The sequence below is a fragment of the Nicotiana sylvestris genome, chromosome 9, assembly GCF_000393655.2.
Source record: "Nicotiana sylvestris chromosome 9, ASM39365v2, whole genome shotgun sequence".
Taxonomy (NCBI): Eukaryota; Viridiplantae; Streptophyta; class Magnoliopsida; order Solanales; family Solanaceae; genus Nicotiana; species Nicotiana sylvestris.
The window spans coordinates 63,322,027-63,343,576 of record NC_091065.1 but is presented as its reverse complement, the minus strand read 5'-3'; the positions used below and the strand labels follow the sequence as shown (position 1 = coordinate 63,343,576).

The 21,550-nt window shown below is 40.4% G+C and overlaps 1 protein-coding gene across 2 annotated transcripts; it reads left to right on the top strand.

Moving 5' to 3' along the window:
- Window positions 1-2,991: 2,991 nt before the first annotated feature.
- Window positions 2,992-17,212, top strand: LOC104239730 (probable GPI-anchored adhesin-like protein PGA55). 2 transcript variants are annotated; one of them, XM_009794448.2, is made up of 4 exons: window positions 2,992-3,522; window positions 14,879-14,965; window positions 15,042-16,748; window positions 16,831-17,212. In XM_009794448.2, exons 1-4 carry the CDS (start codon window positions 3,172-3,174, stop codon window positions 16,882-16,884), a joined length of 2,199 nt encoding a protein of 732 aa, XP_009792750.1. In that variant the 5' UTR covers window positions 2,992-3,171; the 3' UTR covers window positions 16,885-17,212. The 2 variants fall into 2 exon arrangements, with proteins under 2 accessions (XP_009792750.1, XP_009792749.1); XM_009794447.2 differs by having other exon boundaries at window positions 15,042-17,212.
- Window positions 17,213-21,550: the final 4,338 nt, after the last annotated feature.

The following is a 21,550-nucleotide window of genomic DNA, read 5'->3' as shown; positions in this document are numbered from 1 at the left end:
CCCGTACCCCTATATGTAATCAGGAGGTCCAGAAGATCATCCATTTACAGAATATAGCAAATCAAATGCCAGACGCATTTACTGATTTGAAAAGGATAACTAAGTCACATATCCCAGCAGAGAATGTGCCTATCCGAATTGATGTCCCAATAGGACCATCTACTAGCATGGGAGCTAGTGAACCTAAAGCACGCCTGAAGCGTGGTAGGCCTTTGGGTTCTAAGGATCGAAATCCTCGAAAAAGAAAATCGACAAATGATCAAAACGATACTATGAAGGGATCTCCTGAAGAGACCCAAAATCTGATTAGTTCTGAGATTCCTGAAGAAATCAATGAACCCGAAGCTCATGTGAGTGAGGAACTTTTAATAAGTTCGAACGGTGATGGGATTAATTTAAATCGATTTGAAATAGTGGTGGATAATATTTTTGCATATAATGTTGCACTTAATATTATGCAAGATAGTGAGGATCTTGAACCTCGATCTGTCGAAGAATGTCGACAAAGATCTGATTGGCCAAAATGGCAAGAGGCAATTCAATCAGAATTGAAGTCACTTGCTAAAAGAGAGGTCTTTGGACCAGTAGTCCAAACACCTGCTAGTATAAAACCAGTTGGTCATAAATGGGTTTTTGTGCGAAAAAGGAATGATAAAAATGAAGTTGAAAGATACAAAGCTCGCCCTGTTGCACAAGGATTCTCACAACGACCTGGAGTCGATTTTGATGAAACATATTCACCTGTTATGGATGCCATAACATTTCGATATCTCATCAGTTTAGCACTACATGAAAAGCTTGAAATACATCTAATGGATGTAGTTACAGCTTATCTGTACGGTTCACTTGATAATGAAATTTATATGAAAATTCCTGAAGGATTTAAAATGCCTGAAGCAAAATCTCAGGAAATGTATTCAATCAGATTACAAAGATCTTTGTACGGTTTAAAGCAATCTGGGCGCATGTGGTATAATCGCCTTAGTGAATATTTGCTGAAAGAAGGTTACATAAATGATGTTATTTGTCCATGTATTTTTATAAAGAAAATGGCATCAGAATTTGTTATACTTGCTGTTTATGTTGATGACATAAATCTTGTTGGAACTCCAGAAGAGCTCCAAAAGGCAATTGAATATCTTAAGAAAGAATTTGAGATGAAAGATCTTGGAAAGACAAAACTTTGTCTTGGTCTGCAAATTGAACATTTAGCAGACGGGATCTTTATCCATCAATCTGCCTATACAGAAAGGGTCTTAAAACGCTTTTACATGGACAAAGCGCACCCATTGAGTACACCAATGGTTGTTCGATCACTTGAAGTGAATAAGGATTTGTTCCGACCTCCAGAAGAGGACGAGGAACTCCTTGGTCCCGAAGTACCCTATCTCAGTGCAATTGGTGCACTAATGTATCTTGCTAATGCTACAAGGCCTGACATAGCATTTTCTGTTAATTTACTAGCAAGATATAGTTCTTCTCCTACACGAAGACATTGGAACGAGATTAAGCATATATTGCGATATTTAAAGGGAACTCTTGATATGGGTTTGTTTTATGCTAACAAAGATAGTGCAAACCTTGTTGGTTATGCAGATGCAGGTTATTTATCTGGTCCCCATAAAGCTCGATCTCAAACCGGCTACGTATTTACATATGGAGGTACTATCATATCATGGCGATCCACAAAGCAATCTATTGTTGCTACTTCTTCAAATCACGCTGAGATAATAGCTATTCATGAAGCAAGTAGGGAATGCGTATGGTTGAGATCAATAATTCATTTTATTCGAGAAAAATGTGGTTTGGAATGTGAGAAAAGACCCACAATTTTATACGAAGACAATGCTGCATGCATAGCCCAATTGAAGGGAGGATTTATAAAAGGAGATAGAACGAAGCACATTTCACCAAAATTATTCTACACACACGATCTTCAGAAAAATGGTGACATTGATGTGCAACAAATCCGTTCAAGTGATAATCCAGCAGATTTATTCACTAAATCTTTGCCAACTTCAACTTTTGAGAAGATGATATACAAGATTGGAATGCGGAGACTCAAATATTTGAAACAAGGTTTTCATCAGGGGGAGTAAAATACGTGATGCACTCTTTTTCCCTTACTAAGGTTTTTTCCCATGGGGTTTTCCTTATAAGGTTTTTAATGAGGCACCTAACAATATGTATTACTAAATATGTGTGCTCTTTTTCCTTCACTAGAATTTTTTTTCCCACGTGGTTTTTCCTAGTGAGGTTTTAATGAGACACATTATCTTTTAATGAACATCCAAGGGGACTGTTATAAATATATTATATTATGGATGTTCATTTAGTACTCCGTTGTAAATAAGCTTCCTGAAGAAGCTTATCCATATGGGACTCCACCGTAAATATGTTTATCTATTTAGTACTATATTGGAAATAAGCTTCCTGAAGAAGCTTATCACTTCGGTACCCGGTTATGGATAAACATTACCCCCAGTAGAAGTTTATCCATATCGGGTATAATAGGCTTATCTTTTCAGTACCCAGTTATGGATAAACATTACCCCCGGTAGAAGATTATCCATACCGGGTATAATAAGCTTATCCATTCAGTACTCCGTTATGGATAAATATTGCTCTCAGTAGAAGATTATCCATATCTGGTACAGCAGCAGCTTACACAGCAGCTTGTAGCAGCTTACACAGCAGCTTGTAGTAGCAGCTTACACAGCAGCTTATAGTAGCTTACACTGCAGCTTGTAGTAGTAGCTTACACAGCAGCTTATAGTAGCAGCTTACATAGCAGCTTCCTTTCTTCTATAAAAAAAAGAAATTTCAATTCATTATATACATCAGTTTGAGTTCGAATAATATATCAGTTTCTCTCTATACTTGTCTTTACTTTACGGTCTTTATTTTATAACACATAATCCAATTTTTTTTCTTTTCAAATTTGTTTTAAATTGGGTAAAATAGGGTTTTAATTTATCACTCTCTCTTTCACCTGTGTACACTTCCGAGTTATTTTCCACAAACCTTAGTATTCTCTTTGTTGTTCTATTTAAAACCTAGATTTTGTTTATTTTACAAAATCTTGGTTATTTTGTTTGAAAATTGGGCAAAGAGAAACGGGTGACATTTTGGGGGGATTGAAGAAATTGAGGAAATTCGATTCACGGGTCAATGGGCATGATGGTTGATCCGGAGAGAGTGATATTCGATATAAGCTCTGATGAAGAAGTGGGCGGCGACGGCGGAGGGAGCGATGACTATTCGTGGATAATGGAACTTTTGGATGAAGGGGATGGACGCAAAAAGGACGATTCTTCTGACGATGTGGTGGTAGTGGGGGAAGTTATCATGAACCCATCGAAGCAAAATTTGAAGTCTGTAAGTAATGCTACTGCTAAGCCTGACGATGATGATGATGATTGTGTGGTTTTGGAGGAAGACCCAGAGAAGCCTGTTGAAGTTGAGAACGAGAGAGGTGGTGATGATTCTGATGATTTGCTTGTAGTTAGCGAAAAGGGTCAGGTAATTTTTTTATTTTTTATTTTTTTATTTTTTGCAAAGATAGCACCTTTTTTTTTGTTGATATTTTCCCAATTGATGTTTTTTTCGTTTTTGCTTGCTTAATTGCTTCTTGTAGTGTATTCACTTAGTGCTGGCAAGTTCTAGTTTAGTAACAAAATGGCAAAGGAAATAAAATATAAAAGAAGATGGAAAGATTATGACTGTAGTGTTCCAAAAGAGCTGATATTTCTGATTTTACAGTTTGAATTTTTGCTATTAGCTTCTAACGTTTGCCGGAAATTTATTTTGGTGATATGGAAGAATCCTCTAATCTGTGAATGAACAGAAAAAGAAATTTCTCCATCTAAAACCCTATTGAAGTTCACTAGCTTTCAAACACATAAAGATCTTAAAGTGAGATACCTCCTTATACATATGTCATAAAAAGGCTACAAAGAAAAGCGTAAAGGTAGAAAACGGGGGAGGGCGGGTCACTAGGCGGAGAAAATGAGAGGGGTCACTATGTAATGTCTGTGTAGGAGGGATATATATAGATACTTTGGCTTGAGAAGTTAGAGTCATAAGTTTGGAGAATAAAGTAAAATAACAAATGTCCATTGGCAAGGAAAATTATGCCTTAAAGCCTTGATGACGACACTGATGCGCCTTCTAAGTGAGGCAAAGCGCTCAACATGTTTTGCGCCTCGCTTCGGGGCTTAAGCGCGCTTTACCCTATAAATTGTCCCTTTTTGGATAGGGAAACAGAAAAGGGTGGAAAATTTTGTAATCTGAACACTACCTGTGCATTTGGAAGCTCAATTTGTATGATACATTTATATTGTTTTTCATCTGGGTTTATAATTGGGCTCATAACAGGACTGCTTTTGCATCGAGTTCACTTTTGGCTGAGAGCAATTCTTATTTTGCGTAAAACTAGAAAGCACATGTTAACCTTGGTATGCATTATGAGATTTTGAACAATTATCGGCAAAAGAATCTTCCAATGTTGATTTTCTTTTTAATTTCAGCCAACGTTGAGTTTGGGGTTTTCAAACTTGCTCTCTTTTATGGAAGTATCGAGTTGTTTTTATGATTTACCTGCATTAGCTAGCTAGTGGTATCATATTGATAGACGTAGGTGTTTTTACCCAAATTTTAGATCTGGGCTTAACTAATTAGATTTAATAAAATAAAGTCAATCTTAGCCAATATTAATATTCAAAAGATACGTTAACTGATTTTGTAATAAGATAATATGTATATTATCCGAATGACATGAAATATTGACAACACTAATAGTATTCAATGACCCAAAAAGATGGGGATAACATTAAATAACAATAAATAGCAAAGAATGACATTTAAGTAAATAAGAACGTGTGTGTCACCCGAAAAGGGGTGAGATTTATGGATATTCCCTCTGACAATGATGAATGATTGATAAGCCTTCAAATGTTCAGATTGTTCTTGGATCGAGTGGAAAAGTTAGCCAATAATCTTAGGAAAAAGGTATACGTTGTATGTTTGCAATAAAGCTAAATTCTATAGAGAAAGTCAATGTGTTTTCTTACAAGTGAATATTTTATGTCTCTTATCATTGTGTCTCTTTTTATTTATAGGGAACAATTACCTAATAGTACAAGTACAGAGAATATCCACTAGAATATTCTCTTTTAATGACTTATCCTAAAATTAGCCGTTATTTACTCTGTCTACGATGAGTGCTCGACCTTGACCCTGACCTTCACTGACTCCTCGACCTTGATCTTCAATAACTTCATCGGCTTTGCCCTTCACCTTTTAAGAGACCACTTCGACCTTGGACAGGCCTTTATCGAAGTCGTACTGGTGACACGTGGTAGCCCATGAGGGCCTTCTTAATGCTAATATGCTTTACTCATATCAAAGGTAATTTTTGGCCCATATAGTTAGTCCATCTACTTGTTGAGGTCGTCCTCGCAGACGAGTTCAATGAGCGGATAATGTCATTCATGGTCGATCTCATCGGGCAGACTATATGGGTCGTAGTTGTCGTGGCGAGCAGGCAACGTAGCTCTTTGTGGGCTGCGTATTTCAAATCCCTTAAATTTTTTGGGTGATTTGTTGGAGCCATCTGGTTCAAGAGAAGGGGTGATGTCACGACGTCATGCGTCATGATGTTGCCTGTGTCCGACGCATTGCTTCGATTTGCGCGTGACCTTTGAGTAGATCTGCCGTTTCGATTCCGATGCCAATTATGGTGAGCCGTTTTAGGTTTGGTGCCCATTAAGAGAACGTTTCGGGTTTTGGTGCCTTACTTTCTATAAATAGGGGTTGTTAAACTTGGATTTGAAATTTCGCTCTCTTAAAGTTTTGAGATATCAACCTTTTTCTTTGAAACTTCTTTCCCTGTTCCATTACTTACACCGTACCCTAACCTCTCTTTGTTGTATTCTTCTTCATTATCTCAAAGTATGTCAAACATATCCTTAGATGCTGGTGAAGGGAGTCGCGTTGCTCCCTTGGAGGTTGTGTTTCCTACTCGTGAGGATAGTGTTTCCGCCATTGCTGAGGAAGCTTTCCTCGTTGGTGGGGGAGATACTCCTTTGTAACCCCGATGCCAGGTCTGTTCTCACCCGATTACTAGACGCGGCACCCGAGAATTTTCTATCGAGGACGACATCCAAAGAGTTGGTTGAATTCAAAGCCAAGTTTGGTCTTCCCGGCTGAAGGGGACGTGGTGCAGGTTCATCGTCCTGTGCTTTATACGCCTACCCCTTCCTCATCGGTTACTCGTTCCCTCTTCTTTCTTTGGTGGAAGAATTTTGCGCGTTTGCCCTACTCAGCTTGCACCGGATGTTTACAAAGTTATCAGAATGTTGACCAAATTTGCCGAGCTGGCCGGGGTCGAATTGATGCTGCAACATTTGGTGCACCTGTTCACCCCTAGCTTCTACGGGGGAACAATGCTAAACCTTCGCCACCGTGGAGGCAAGTGCTTGCTGGTGAAGATGGACGACAAGGCTAGTCGTCAGTTCTGGCTTAACTTCTTTTATGTCAGAACTGAGGACGTTGTGGCTAGCGTCGGCGGCTTCTCTGAGGCTTGGAACTATACACTTAAGTGGCCTGTTTTTCTTTTTTTGTTTCTTTGCTTACCTTGAGTTAGATGATTTTCCCTTTCTTGCATCCAACAACCAGCCTCCTTCCCTAGTCGTGCGTGTTGTCGATTAGGTCGAGCGGATTCTCCCTCACGCGTAGGGATCTATGACCGGCCGAGCTTTTTTAAGAAGTTTAGGCCAGCTCATCCCTCAACAGGTACTTCTCTTCCCTTCTCTTCTCTGGCCGTGGTCATCATACTCTTTGTCGTATGTCGGCTTACTTTACTAACTCCCATCTCTTTCTTTCCCAGGTAGGGGCCTTCTCGGAGGAGTCGGGCACCTGTGCCTTATTTTTGGAGGAAGGCTGCTATGCCTTTGGTTTCTGACCCCGTTGCGACCAACATACTTTCCGCATCTGCCCCCGTCTTGGCTACTGCGGTCGAAGAACTTGCCTTCGTCCCAACTGCTGCTTCTGCTCCTCAACTCTTCTCGCTGGTTAACGATGACAATGACGTTTCTCTCGACGATGGGTGTCTAAGGCCTCATAAGAGGAGGGCCGTAGATGCTGAGGGACAATGGCCATTGACTCTGAGGGGGGCGACTTCGTTCTTAGAGAGACGGCCATAATACATGTCAGAGAAAGTACTGGGGTGGATTCCGAGGCCCCACAATTAGAAGAGATGAATTTGGATGCACCGGTGCGTGCTAAGGGGGAAGCGGTCGAAGAGGAGGCGCTTGACGATGGCCTCGCACTTCTGAAGCAAGAGGAGGCGTCGTCCTCTAGGGCTACAATAGATGTCTCCTCATTTGTCGGTGATAGAGGAAAGTTTGTTGTTGAGGAGGGCGCCGAATCCGATTCCGACATGGATTTGGATGAGCTGAGGATGATTGATAAGCGCTCACCCAACTTGAGGTGAAGATGGAGGGGGGCTTTAGGACTATTGCAATCCCAATGGATCGTAATCTGCTTGTAAATATCGAGGAGGGTAATCCCTGTCTTCGGTCCTCTATGTTTTGAAGTCGAGGGCGTGACCCTCGAGAAGATAAACAATGTTACCTTGTCGAATAACATTGTCGGTCTCGCTCTCAGGGTAAGTACGACTGTCATCCGATCTTTTCCTTATGCCTTAGTTTCCTTGTAGGTTCTAACATCTTTTCTTTGTTTTGTAGACGGTTATTTTAGAGATTGAGAGTGCTCGGCGGAAGAAGAGGAGTAAAGAAATTTACGTAAAGCTGAAAGATAAGTATACAACTGCCGTGGAAAGCACTATCCAGGATCGATTCGCGAAGGAGGCGACGTACTGGCTTTGAACTTAGTCGAACTTGACCTTTTGTCAAATCGCGGCCGAGGGCAGGTAGGTGTTGTTTGAACTTGGTCGAACTTGACATTTTGTCAAATAGCGGCCGAGGGCCGGTAGGTGTTGTTCGAACTTGACTTTTTGTCAAATCGCAGCCGAGGGTCAGTAGGTACTGTTCGAACTTGGTCGAACTTGACCTTTTGTCAAATCGCGGCCGATGGCCAGTAGGTGTTATTCGAACTTGGTCGGACTTGTCCTTTTGTCAAATCGCGTTCGAGGATTGGTAGGTGTTGTTCGAACTTGGCCTTTTGTCAAATCGCGGCCGAGGGCTGGTAGGTGTTGTTCGAACTTGGTCGAACTTAACCTTTTGTTAAGACGGTTTTGATAAACGTAAGTTTCTATTACTTTGACGTTGTTGCTCTGATTACATTATTGGAGAAAGTTACAAACTTTGGGCATTAGTTGGCGTTCTAGTCCTGGTCTATCTAGTCCCTTCATTGTTCGACTTGGAGAGTCTTGGGGAGTCGGGAAATGAAAGAGAAATCAGTGCGGTCTTCGCATACTTGGACTCGAAGCGTCGCTTTCGTTGCCTCATTAATATCCTCCTTGAGAAAACCCTAATGGGACAAAACTTAGTGAGAGAAAAAGAGTATGCCTTGGGGGGGGGCTTCTTCCTTTTAGAAGTTGAAGTATTTGAGGTAGCTGATATTCCAATTATTTGGTAACTGTTTTCCTTCCATTGTCTCTAGTTGGAATGAACCCTTGTTTGCTTTGGCTATAATTTCGTGCGGATCGTCCTAGTTTGTTCCAGTTTGCCTTCTCGTGGATCTCTGCTTGCTTGGGTTTTGGCTTTGAGTACGTAGTCCCCCACTTTTAGCGGTCGGACCTTTGCCTTTTTGTTATAGTAACGTTTCGCTTGCCGCTTATGGGCGATCATTCTTATGTACGCCATGTCTCTTCATTCGTCGATCACGTCGAGCTCTTGCCTTCTACTCTCGTCATTGCTAGTGCCGCTTGCATGGGAGTTCCTTAGGTTGGGCTCTCCGACCTCGAATGGTATAATTGCTTCAGTTTCGTAGACCAGAGAATAGGGTGTCTCTCCTGTGCTTGTCTTCGAGGTGGCTCTATATGCCCATAATACTTCTGGGAGTATTTCCGGCCATAATCCCTTGGCTTCTTCGAGTTTTTTCTTCATGATGTTTAATATGGACTTGTTGGAGGATTCTACTTGCCTGTTGTTCGCTGGGTGATAAGGGGTTGAAAGTATCCTCTTAATGTGCCATTTCTCGAGGAATTTAGCAGTTTTCTTTCCCGTGAACAGGGGTCCGTTGTCGCAACTGAACTCCTTGGTAGGCCGAATTGGCATATGATATTTTTCCATATGAAGGCGATTACCTCTTATTCGTGTATTTGAGCGAACACTCTTGCTTTCACCCATTTAGAGAAATAGTCAGTTAAAACAAGAAGAAATCGCACATTACCTTGCCCTGTCGGGAGGGGCCCACAATGTCCATTCCCGATCAGATAAACGGCCATGGGGAGGTGACCGAGTGAAGATGTGTGCCTGCTTGGTGAATTATTGGGGCGTATCTTTGACATTGTTCGCATTCCTTACAAGTTCTGAGGTGCATTTTTTCATGGTGGGCAGTAGTATCTTGCCCGTATGAGGCACCTAATGAGCGTTTGATCACCAGAATGAGCGTCGTAGTGGCCTTTATGGACTTCTTCGAGAACGCGTTGGGTTTGGTTTGGACCCAAACACTTCGCCATAGGTTCGCCGTATGTTCTCTTGTACAAGTCGTTATGAAGGAGGCTGTATCTGGCCGCTTGCATTCTCAATTTTTTAGCTTCCTTTTTGTTGTTTGGGAGTGTGTCGTCCTGCAAGTAGGTGATAATACAACAGTCCCAAGTTAAACTTACAGATCTTACCTCCATTTGGTCTAACGATGAATTGAGGAGATGGATTACACTTTTATCCCCGGTTGTGATGCTTTTGGTGGCTGCAGCCAATTTGGCGAGGTCGTCTGCTTCGACATTCCGAGGTCGCGGGATCTGGTCGAGCTGACATTTGTCGAAATTGGGCAGCAACTTAGAGATCTCGGTTTGATATTTTTACAACCTTTGTTCTTTGATTTGAAAAGTCCCTATGACTTGGTTGACTATGAGCTGTGAATCACAACAGAGTTTCAACCGCCTCGCCCCATATTTGAGTGCTAGTCTCAACCTTGAAATTACGGCCTCATACTCGACCTTGTTGTTAGTCATATCCGGGCATCTTATGGATTGGCGAATTACTTCGTCGGTAGGGACCTTGAGTATGAGTCCCAGTCCGGATCTAGAAGCATTGAATGCGCCGTCGATGTATCGGACCTAGAGGTCTTGTGTTTGAAGAGAAGCTTGAGCGGCTTCCTTCTTGACCTCATGGATTATCTTTGCGCTAAAGTACGTGACGAAGTCGGCGAGTTTTGCGACTTTATCGTTGTTCGTGGCTGATATGTTATGTCGTGCTCGCTTAGCTCGATGGACCATTTGGCACAACTCGGGTCTATGTAAAATGCTTCTTAAAGGAAAAATGGTAACGACCAAGATAGGGTGGCACTGGAAATAGGATCAAAGCTTCCTCGAAGCTACGATCAGTGCCAGGGTCAGTTTTTCGAGGTGTGGGTATCTCGTCTTCGGCTGTCGACAAGTGTTTTACTAATGTAATAAATAGGGGATTGTGTACCTTTATTTTTTTCCACCAGGACCGCACTTACTGCTACTTTGGAGACGGCGAGTTAGACGAGGAGGTGTTCCCCGGGTTCAAGCTGTGAGAGCAGAGGCGGTGACAATAGGTACATCTTAAGTTCTTGTAGTGCTTGTACGCAATCGGGCGTCCATTCGAGGTCGTTATCCTTTTTGAGTACGTCGAAAAATTTGTGAAATCTATCGGACGACCGCGAGATAAATCTCGATAGGGCGGCGGTTCGGCCAGTCAACCTTTGGACCTGCTTCTTAGTAGTCAGTTGTTCGGGTATCCTGTCGATAGCCTTGATTTGGTCCAAGTTGACTTCGATCCCTCGTTATGACACTAAGAAACCCAAAAACTTTCCCGAGGTTACGCCAAATGCGCATTTCTTTGGGTTTAGTTTCATCCCATACTGTCTTAGTATGTCGAAAGCTTCCCTTAAGTGGTCGATATGGTCTTCTTCCCTTACGGAGTTGACCAGCATGTCATCCATATATACCTCCATGGTCTTGCCAAGTTGGTCTTTGAACATTCTTGTGACCAATCTTTGATAAGTGGCTCCTGCGTTCTTCAACCCGAACAGCATGACCCTATAAGAATATGTTCCTGTATGGGTGATGAACGTGGTTTTCTCCTAGTCCTCTTCTTCTATGAGTATCTGGTTATAGCCCGAGTATGCGTCTAGGAAACTCAGCAGCTCGTACCCGTTCGTTGCGTCGATGAGTTGGTCGATATGTGGCAACGGGAATGAATCTTTCGGGCACGCTTTGTTTAAGTTTGTGAAGTCTACGCGCATCCTCCATTTTCCATATTTATTTTTGACCATCACCACGTTGGCTATCCATTTGGGTATTTCGACTCCCTGGTGGAGCCATTTTCTAATAGCTTTTCTACCTCCTCGTGGATGGCATCATTAATGATGGGGTTGAATTTCTGCCTAGCTTGCCGCCTGACCTGCCTTATAGAGGGATAGAATAGTCGACGTTTAACTTGCATGTGGCAATCTCCTTGGGGATGCCCGACATATCTGCATAGCTGAAGGCAAACAAATATGCATTAGTTATTAAAAATTAACTAAATTTATCTGGTTCTCGAAGTTTGCAGCCGATGTAGGCCTTTTTGCCGGATTGCAGGTATCTAATTGAACGGGTTTGAGGTCCTCTATAGTTGAATCCGTAGTTTCGAGCGTTTCGGGGCCTGTGATGACATCCCTGGTCTCTTCTTGTGTCGACATCGACCTTGTTGATTGCTATTCTTCTTTTTCCTTATCTTTCTTTTGTTGGATCGTCGAGCCATCCATGGCGATGCGGTAGCATTCCTGAGACGTGCGTTGTTCCCCGTGTATGCTGAATATTCCCCAAGGTGTTGGGAACTTGATCACTTGGTATGAGTTGGAGGGTACGACTCTCATAGGATGTATCCATGGTTATCCTACTATGGCATTGTATATTGGGAACTTAATCACTTGGTATAAGTTGGAGGGTATGACTCTCATAGGATGTATCCATGGTTATCCTACTATGGCATTGTATGCGGTGGCATGGTCCATGATGTGGAACGTTGTCTCCAGAGTTATGCTGCCTGCGAGGACGAGGAGTGTAATTTCTCATGAGGTCCGTTCACCTGCATTGTTAAAACCGGTTAATGTGATCCAATGTGTCACTATCTTGTCCTCGAGTCTCATCTGGGCGTGAACTCGAGGTTGGATAATGCACGCTCCACTCCCATCATCTATCATGATACGCTTTACATCAGTATCTGAAATTCGTAAAGTAATGACAAGAGCATCGTTGTGAGGGAAAGTCAAACCGTCGGCATCTGACTCGTCGAAGATGATACTTTCTTCGAGTCCATCATACCGTTCGTGGGTGATCGATTTTTTGAGCTTGTGAGTGGTGGTGAACTTGATACCGTTGATGGAGGCATCATCGTTGCCGCCAATAATCATATTGATGGTGCGGGCAGGTGAGGGCGGCTTCGGTGGGCCTTGACGTTCTCGACCCCTGGAGAAGGTGTTCCTTCCCTAGTCGCTCAGCAGCTCCTTGAGGCGTCCTTGCTGCAACATGTTCACCACCTCTTGCCGTAGGGCGATGCAATCTTGTGTCTTGTGGAATTCGCAGGGGGCGTCGGATTTTCTGGTACTTGGGTCAGACCTTAACTTTGGCAGCCACTTCACCTTTGTTTCGAGTTTTTCCGGGGCGTAGACTATTTTTGTAGGTGAAACACAAGTTGTGAGCAAATAATAGGGGGTATACCTCTCTCGTTCCTATGAGTCCCCGTTCTCGGCCTAGATGAACCCTCATCATAGTGGGAGGAAGGAGGGACGGGGGCCCTGACGTAAAGCTGATGTCGTTCTCTGTTCACTATTTTTAGCCATTCATTAGTATGAACAAGTTCAAATCGATATGCACGATTATTAATTCATCTGAGAGGATGTGTTTTTTTCCCCTTCAAGCTGGCAAGGCTCACTAGAAGAGACATTCACTGAAGTTTTGAAAGATGTGAATGTCCACGACTATGGATAAGTGGAGGAGGGAACATCAGTGGCCGCGCATGGAAGATGAACTATCAGAGAGAAGTAAAGCCCTTGTCCACTCACGCCTCCATATCATACCTCGTTCCTGTACAAGAACATATGTATTGCTAAATTGATTGAACAATCAAAGTCTTTGGCAAGTTTACTGATTTTAGAGTTTTAGGCTTCTGAATAAAAAAATCTAGTAGGTACGAGATAGAGTTGGTGAGGCAAGAGACTTGAGTTGACTTGTTTGTGCCACATAGGTGATAGATGACTCCTTAGCTGCGCTATGTTTAGGAACTTATCTTAATTAACACTAGAAATCATGGTGGTCTGATTCCAAAGGATTTTGATTTTCTATTTGGACCACAGTTGCAGCACCAGAAGACAACACCATATGTAGAACATGTGTTTTTGATATTTCCTCTACCGAAGTGGGTGCAGTTAAATGGATTCCCTTAAGGACGGGGTCCTTTATCTCGACAAGAAGCTTCTATCATTTATCTGGTGGGAAGTCAGGTCAGAGGTCTCCATAATGCTGGCTCAAGCCTCAGTGACTTTAAGGTTTATGCTTCAAAGAGACAAGATCAGAACGGACAGATAAATAACATATACCATGGAATGTCTATCATGTTGCTTCTTCCATTTATATATTTGGCAGTGAATGCCTGAATGGCATTGATGAATTGAACTGCACCCTTACCTGTTTATTATTTCCGTTATGTGTGGACATATCATCATCTCTCTAGTTGAACCCTGGTAATTCATAACGGACATTGTCATACTGTTGGATTTCACTTATATACAACATTTTGTAATATTCCAACCCCTGTAATGAGGAAATTGTATACAAGGTAGGCACCTTACATCAGTTAGGATTTTGTCCACTCTTGCCATCTCTCTCTGCTATAAACTGTGTTTCTTACAAAAAGTCAAACATTGAAGCTTGGTTAACTTTTAACTGTACCATTTCCATGTAACGTTCCCTTAGGAAGTGAAACTGACTGAGTGATAGTAGTCTCCCTATCACGTTAGCTAGATGGTGATCAGAGCATACCATGGAGTTACGTGATTCGATGAATAACTTTATTTTAGATTCCGCTCAACCCTCCCTTTTTTTCCCTCCCTCCCTCCCTCCCTCCATACAATGTATTACATATTTATTTTTACCTAAGTATGACAAAGGACATTTTCAACAAGGTAACCTTAAATCAATTCGGGTTTTGACTGCCAAACCTCTCGACTTTTTTTCTTCCCTTGATATGAATTATGTGGATAACGTTACATCCCTTGCCCCTGTTCGACAATTTTTCCATTCTGGAGATGAGATTGTCTGCACCTTTATCTTAGTAAGATAACCCATGTAATTGAGGGAATGACCAATACATAAGTCATGTCTTACCTTGTCCCTCTATCGAGCTTGCTTAACTTGTAATCGATACTGAAATAGTTGTTTATGCAATAGTTCACCTGCATGGTCTTTCCACATGATGAAGGCTGGCTGTGTCCACTATGAGCATGCACAAAGACACATTGATGACTTATTCAATGGCTAATGCACTTAATGTAATCAGCAACATTGCAATTTTCTGCGGAGTAAGAAGTGCCGAATGGAAAATTCTCCTTGTTTGTTCCATGTACATTTTTACAAAATTTGTTTTTACAGTTGTCCAATATATGACTTACATTCTTTCTCTTGGGAGTTTGGAGGTGTTTTTCGGCCATTGATTTCTTCTGCTTGTCTTACTTTTTTCAGATTGCCTGCAGAGATTATCCACATCCACGACATCTTTGTGCTAAATATCCCTTTGGTTCTACTCCACATGAAAGGCACTGTGATCAGGTAATTATATCCTTTGTTTGAAGTCCATTTTTTGTGCAAAAATTTGTAATCTTGATCACTATTCTCTTAATTTCAGTGCCATTGTTACGTTTGTGACACACTTGCTCCCTGTGTCTACTGGTGCACTGGTGTTGCCCATTGTCATGCTACTGACAAGGAGAAGTATTGGAAATCACAGAGACAAAGCACAAGGAAAATTGATATAGCGCTTTTATCGGTCCCTCCAGGCCCTAATACTTCAGTATCTGTTCACCCACCCGTATCTAACCAAGCTCCAGGTTTGGTTTGGAGATCACCTAATTATCCGCCACAGAACCAAAGAATTAGACAAGCCCCAATTCGTCCTTGTTCTATGTCAAGCAGTCCTGGGTTACCGAATTTAGCGAGACAGCAACTTACTGATCGTAGAGACAAATTTCATAGCCATGTTGTCTCTCAACAGTTGCGCAATGCAAGCATTAACGTTAGTCCAAGGGACAAAAGGCACAATGTTAGTCACATGGGTCCCCAGTTTTTAACTATCCGAACAGCGTTCAAAAGGGCAGGGTCATCTGGACAGGCTTTGGCAACTGGTAGATCGGGGTATAATTCATCCAGTGCTAGTTCTGTGCCTCAATTTGGTGGAACTCATTCTTCAGTGGCTAGGTGGCAAGAGCTTTATGGCAGGGTGCCTGTAGGCTCGAATAAATATCTTGCTTCCTCCCAGCCCAATGCTGGTATACTTGGTGCTAGTTCTGTTTCTTGCCAACGTCAACTGCATCAACTACATAAACAGCCTGGTCTTGCGCGTGCCTCTGCAAATTATGTACCAACGGAACCAGAGATACGCTCTCAGCCCAATGCTGAGATACGTGGTGCTAATGCTGTTTCTTCCCAACATCAATTACATGGGCAGCCTGCTCTGGTGGGTGTATCTGCAAATTATGCACCAATGGAGCCTGCGATACCCTCTCAGCCCAGTGCTGGCATAGCTGGTGCTAATCCTATTTTTGTCCAACCTCAATTACCTAGGCAGCCTAGTCTTGTGGGTGTATCTGCAAATTATGCACTGATGGAACCTGAGATATCCTCCCAGCCCAGTGCTGGCATGCTTGGTGCAAATGCTGTTTTATTCCAACCTCAATTACCTAGGCAGTCTAGGTTTGTGGATGCATCTGCAAATTTTGCACCAATGGAACCTCAGATACCCTCTCAGTCACAAGTTAGTGTATGTGCAAATTCGGCGTCTTCAGAAGCTCCAGCATTCTCTCTACCCTATGCTAATTCATCACCTTCTCAACCTCACTTATCTACACTTCCTAGTGTTCTAAGTGAATTTGAAAGTTTTATTTCATCTGAAAATGCAGTATCCTCCCAGTCAAAGGTGGGTAATATGTACAATAACCCATTATCATCTGAAGCCCAAATGTTCTCTCAACTGTATGCAGCCGGAAACTCTACTAACAATTTGCCTCAGCAATCTTCGGTGTCCCAGTTGTCCAATCATCCAGATGATGGAACCTCATCTAGAAGTTCAATCCCCTGCAATGGCCATTTGCCTTCCCCTGCTAGGACAGGAAGTGCCTCTGGAAGCAGGCACGAGAACACTTATGCTTGCCAACCTAACCTATGTAGACAGCAAATTTCATCATCTGATAGCCAAAGTACTTCCCAACATGGATATCAAGGCGAAAATGATTTTGGTCTAAGTTTCGAAGATTTTGACTTTGGTTGGGAAACAAATGTTACCCAAACTAACAATTTGGGTAAGGTATATAATCCTAACCCTGCAAAGTCAACGGAGGTAAGCAGATTTTCTCAGTTAATTGAAAGCACACTCGATTTGGACGTTCTGTATGATGATTGATTATTTTCTGGACCTTCAGAGGCACCAGTTTCCACAGGATTCAACATATTGTCCCCTGAAGTTCCTCCTGTAGATTCTGGATTCTTTGTTGACTTTAAAGTGTTGGAGGAATTCTTGATGAAACATGGCCTTTCCGTTCCTTCAAAGTTTCTTCTTTTGAAAACAAAGTTAGGAATGCTTCTCCCCTCTAAGGGTAGAAGAGTACATATGGTTTAAAGAGGTAGGGTTAACGGGTTAAATATTCTTTTGGTGTAAACTGCTTTTGCATCTGAGAGACCAATTCCATTCACCTGTACATGGTACTACTAATTCTTATGTAAAGCTATATTAATAGCCAGATGTTTTCACCAAAAACCGACTCCAATGAAGAGATGATCTACAATTGTCAATTTTTATGGATATCAGTGCTTGGCTTAGACCTGATTGGTTTTTAGCAGTTTTGCATTAAGATTTCACCTGAACATGGTACTAATTTCTTATGCAAAGCTATCTTAATAGCAGTTTTGCAGCTATTTTTACAAAAAATACCAGTGCTTGACTTGGACCTCATTGGTTCCATCTGCTGCCAGTTTTGTGACAGGTAAGCATTCCTCTTTTATCTGACGGTGAACGTGATATGGCGTCATCTGTCTAAGCTCTGATGGACATAGTTCCATGGTAGTTGTGCTAGTGGGAGGTAGCAGGTAGTGGCAGAAGCAGTATTTTCACCAAGGGGATTCAAACAATTATAAAGGTAAACACGCGAAAAAGATAAGGGGATTCAACATCTTATATATGTACATGGTGAAAAATATTTGACCTTATATACATAGTGTAGTTTTAGGGCGAAGGAAGTTCGCAACCTCCTTCCGCCCACCTAGCTCCGCCTCTGGTAGCAGGTACTTGCAAGCTGGCTCGGATAACCACCGCTATAAAAGAAAAAAGATAAACGGCACTGGCTGGATAGTAGTTGTACTATGAAAATAACAGGTTCTTGGTAGCATGATGTGAAATTTCTATCTAATTAGATTATGGAGATCATCTAGTCATCTGATTACTTAAGACAGTAATATACCCCAATTCTAACATGGAACACAAAGTAAAGGTAGGAATAGAGTAGTTAGTTTAGACTTGTTTAGTTGACCATTTGTGATATAAGAGACCAGTATAAAGGAATGCAAGTCTGACTACGTATAAAAGCTCTCGGATGATGATAAGTGACCAAATAACGTGAGGTTATAATAATTTCTGGTGATACTAATCTCCGCATACTTTATCTCGTTATCATTGCAGTTAGAAAGTTATTTGGAAAAAGAGGAAGTTAGACAAAGCTAGACATGGTTTTAACTTGGTACCATCAGAACTCTCTATAACATCTCTATATAATAGTCATTCACTATAAAAGCCAAGTTTTTTCGGTATCGGTTTTTATGTTATGTTTTAATATATGTCTTCTATAACAATACTTCACTATAGCAGCAAAAATATCATAACAAACGAGACTGTTATAGAGAGATTTGACTGTATTTTTGTTGCACCAGGAATTTAAAATTTTGAGGCATGGACCATCAAATTTCCAAATACCCATATTGTTAAAAAGTTACCAGATATCCTTCTATAAGTTTCCTTGTGTTTCCTAACTTTTGACATGTTGCTTTTACCGCAGGTTAAAGGCTGTCAAACGGGATGGGTCGGGACGGGAAGAGACCAAATTATCGAGATGAGACGGCATTTGACCGGGACGGTAGCGAGACGGGCCTTAAACGGGACGACCCGGTATGCCCATCCCATCCCATTAACAAATTGGATGGGACAGGACGGGATGAAACGGTACGTGGGCCTTGAGTGGACTTTTTTTTAAAAAATCTTTTAAATATTTAAGCATTAAATTTGGCAACGACTAATTTTTTATAGATAGCAACGGTTATTTTTTTAAAAGTTGACAATGACTAAGTTTTTAAAGTTTGCAAAGGCTAGTTTTTTTACTTATTTAATAAACATAAACTTAATAAATTATAAAAAAAAACTAAGTAAAGAATTATAAAATATTAAAACAAAAGACTTGCAACAAAAAATATTTGAGTAATTATAATAAACTTGTAATTTATTTAATATAATCTCAAGCTATAAAGTAACTAAGTAAGACAATTCATAAATAAAAAAAACAAGGCTAAATCCTTTTATTTTATTAATAGAACTTTCAAATTTCACATACATATACAAGTCTTTTGAAGAGCACCTAATCTATGCAGCCACTTTCTCTGAAGGGTTCTGTTTGAACTAGGCCTCTTATTAGCTAATTACAAATTATCATACTAATATTTGTAAGCTCCTATATGGCTTCGCTGTAACTGATCTATAATTTCTCTCGATCATTGTTCTGGAATTGACAATGTTGTTTGATGTTCCATGAGTTCCATGCCGTCATTCTTCTTCTTCTTCCCTAGTGGTTAATTTTTCAAAGTCAAGATTTCTTCTTTCTGAATTAATCCAATCTTTGAATAAGACGAAAATCTCTAAGCTGTCCTCCGCTAATGAATGTCTATGATCTTTGATGTGAAATCTTATCGCGCTAAAAGCACTCTTCGATGCTATTGATGATGCTTGAATAGCCAGTATATCTCAGGCCATTATTGAAAGTATTGGAAATGCCTTGCCACGCTCCCTCCACCATGCAAAAAGTTGTTTGTTGCCTTTTTCGTCTTTAATACATTCCAATCCATGAATAAGATAAGAATCAAGTTCATCGTCAATAGAGGAATCAAGACCCATTATATCCTTCATCCTTTCCCATAGAACTTCTACGCTAGCCTTAGAAGCAGTAGGAGCATTTTCATCATCTGCTGTTGTCATAGATTTATAACTATTAAATATTGATCTAGCATAAGAATATATGCTAGCTTGCAGTCTTCGAGAGATGGTTGTTCATTTTCTTGAATTTCTAAATTCTCATAAATTTTACGAATAAGTTCATTTGCACCTCTTAATTTTAAAGATAGGCTAAGTAGAGTAGAAATTAAATAAACTTGGGGAATAAGAAAAAATATTTTTTAAATTTTGCAATCATTTCATTAACGGCCAGTGCATAAGTTTGATTTATTTTATACTTACCAAATACAACAAAAAATCCATAAATATACCGTAATATTTGTGTAGAAGTAGGATAATATATACAAGAAAATTATTTTGTAGCATAATACAAATTTTCTAAAAATTTAGTAAGCTCTTTGATCTCATCCCAATCAGACTCAACAATTTGATCAGCGAGGATACCATTATGTATATTAAATACCTTATGTATAGTCACCCGATAATCATAAGCAACTTTAAGCATCTCATAAGTAGAATTCCACCAAGTATAAATATATTTTGGAATTTTTCTATATGGAAGGTCAGTACTAGAACGTTGTTGTCTAAACTCACGAATTTTACTCGCTTGATTAGCACGAAAAATATAGCCGTAAGCATGTTGTACTTTATTACAAGCCTCAAAAAATAAATTAATACCATCTTTTACAATCAATTTAAAAATATTCCATGCACATGTAACATGAAAAATTTCTGGATTAATTGGACAAAGTCTAGCTCTTAAGCTAGTTGCTGCAGTGGTGTTAGCAGAAGCATTATCTAATATGATAGTTAAAACTTTATCGACGAGCCGATAAAAATCAACTATTTATAGAACATTCGTTGCAATATATGCTCCAATGTGTTTTGAAGCAACAAATTTATGATCAATAATACGTTTTTGCATGTTCTAGTGATGATCAACCCAATGAAATGTAACCGTTAAATAAGCATTACCATTAGGACTACGACCTATATCAAATGTGATAGACATTTTACGGTCTAAGTGGAAAATACACAATGAATAAAAGTATCATTTCTAACTGTGGTGTTAGAAAAATCTTGAAAAGCAGGCAGGCTGAGAAGGAAAAATAAAAGGTAAGCCACACATATTTATCATTTTTGCTAAATTTTCACAATCTCTATCTTTGTTTTAGGGGCGTATCATACTACCAGAAGCAGGGCGAAGCTGTTGTTGGAAAAAGTTAGAATCCCGCCAGATCCAGTAGGAGCGCCAATACCGCTGTTAGGATCCGGAATTTTTTCGCACCCCACCTGATTTTCCATGTGCAAATCGTGCATTACATTTTGCACATATAGAAACTTCGTTGACTTTATCATATTCAAAAAAAATTCATACAAGTGATGTTTTCGTACGATTAACCTTAACCTTATCCCTACAGGAGGTACATGAGGTAAAGCTCCAAACCGATATTGACTCTGAGTTGGAACTTATGTTACTAGACTAGTGGGTGTTTCATCTAATTCTTCCTCCTCATTTTCTTCTTTCCCATTAAAAATATCATTGCCAAATTGTCTTTGTAAAGTTTCATGATCTAGTTGTTTTTCTAAATTAATATTATAAAATGCAGGGGTTGGAAAAATAAAGTTTTATCAGCATGAGTCATTTCATCTATATGTTTTCTAATTCTAGGAGAAGGATTAAGATTAGGATTACTACAACTAGCACATTTACTACTTTTTTTACTATTTTTTTAAAATGGATCGGTTATGCCAAATACACTTTTATGAGCCATAATTTAAATATGAAAATAAATTAGAAAAGTTAACACAACAATTAAACACACAAATAAAATACGAAAATAGAACACGTAAGGTAAACACAAAATATAAGCACTAAAATTATACGCAAATATTAAATATTAAAATTAGAAAATGGAACGAGTGCACTG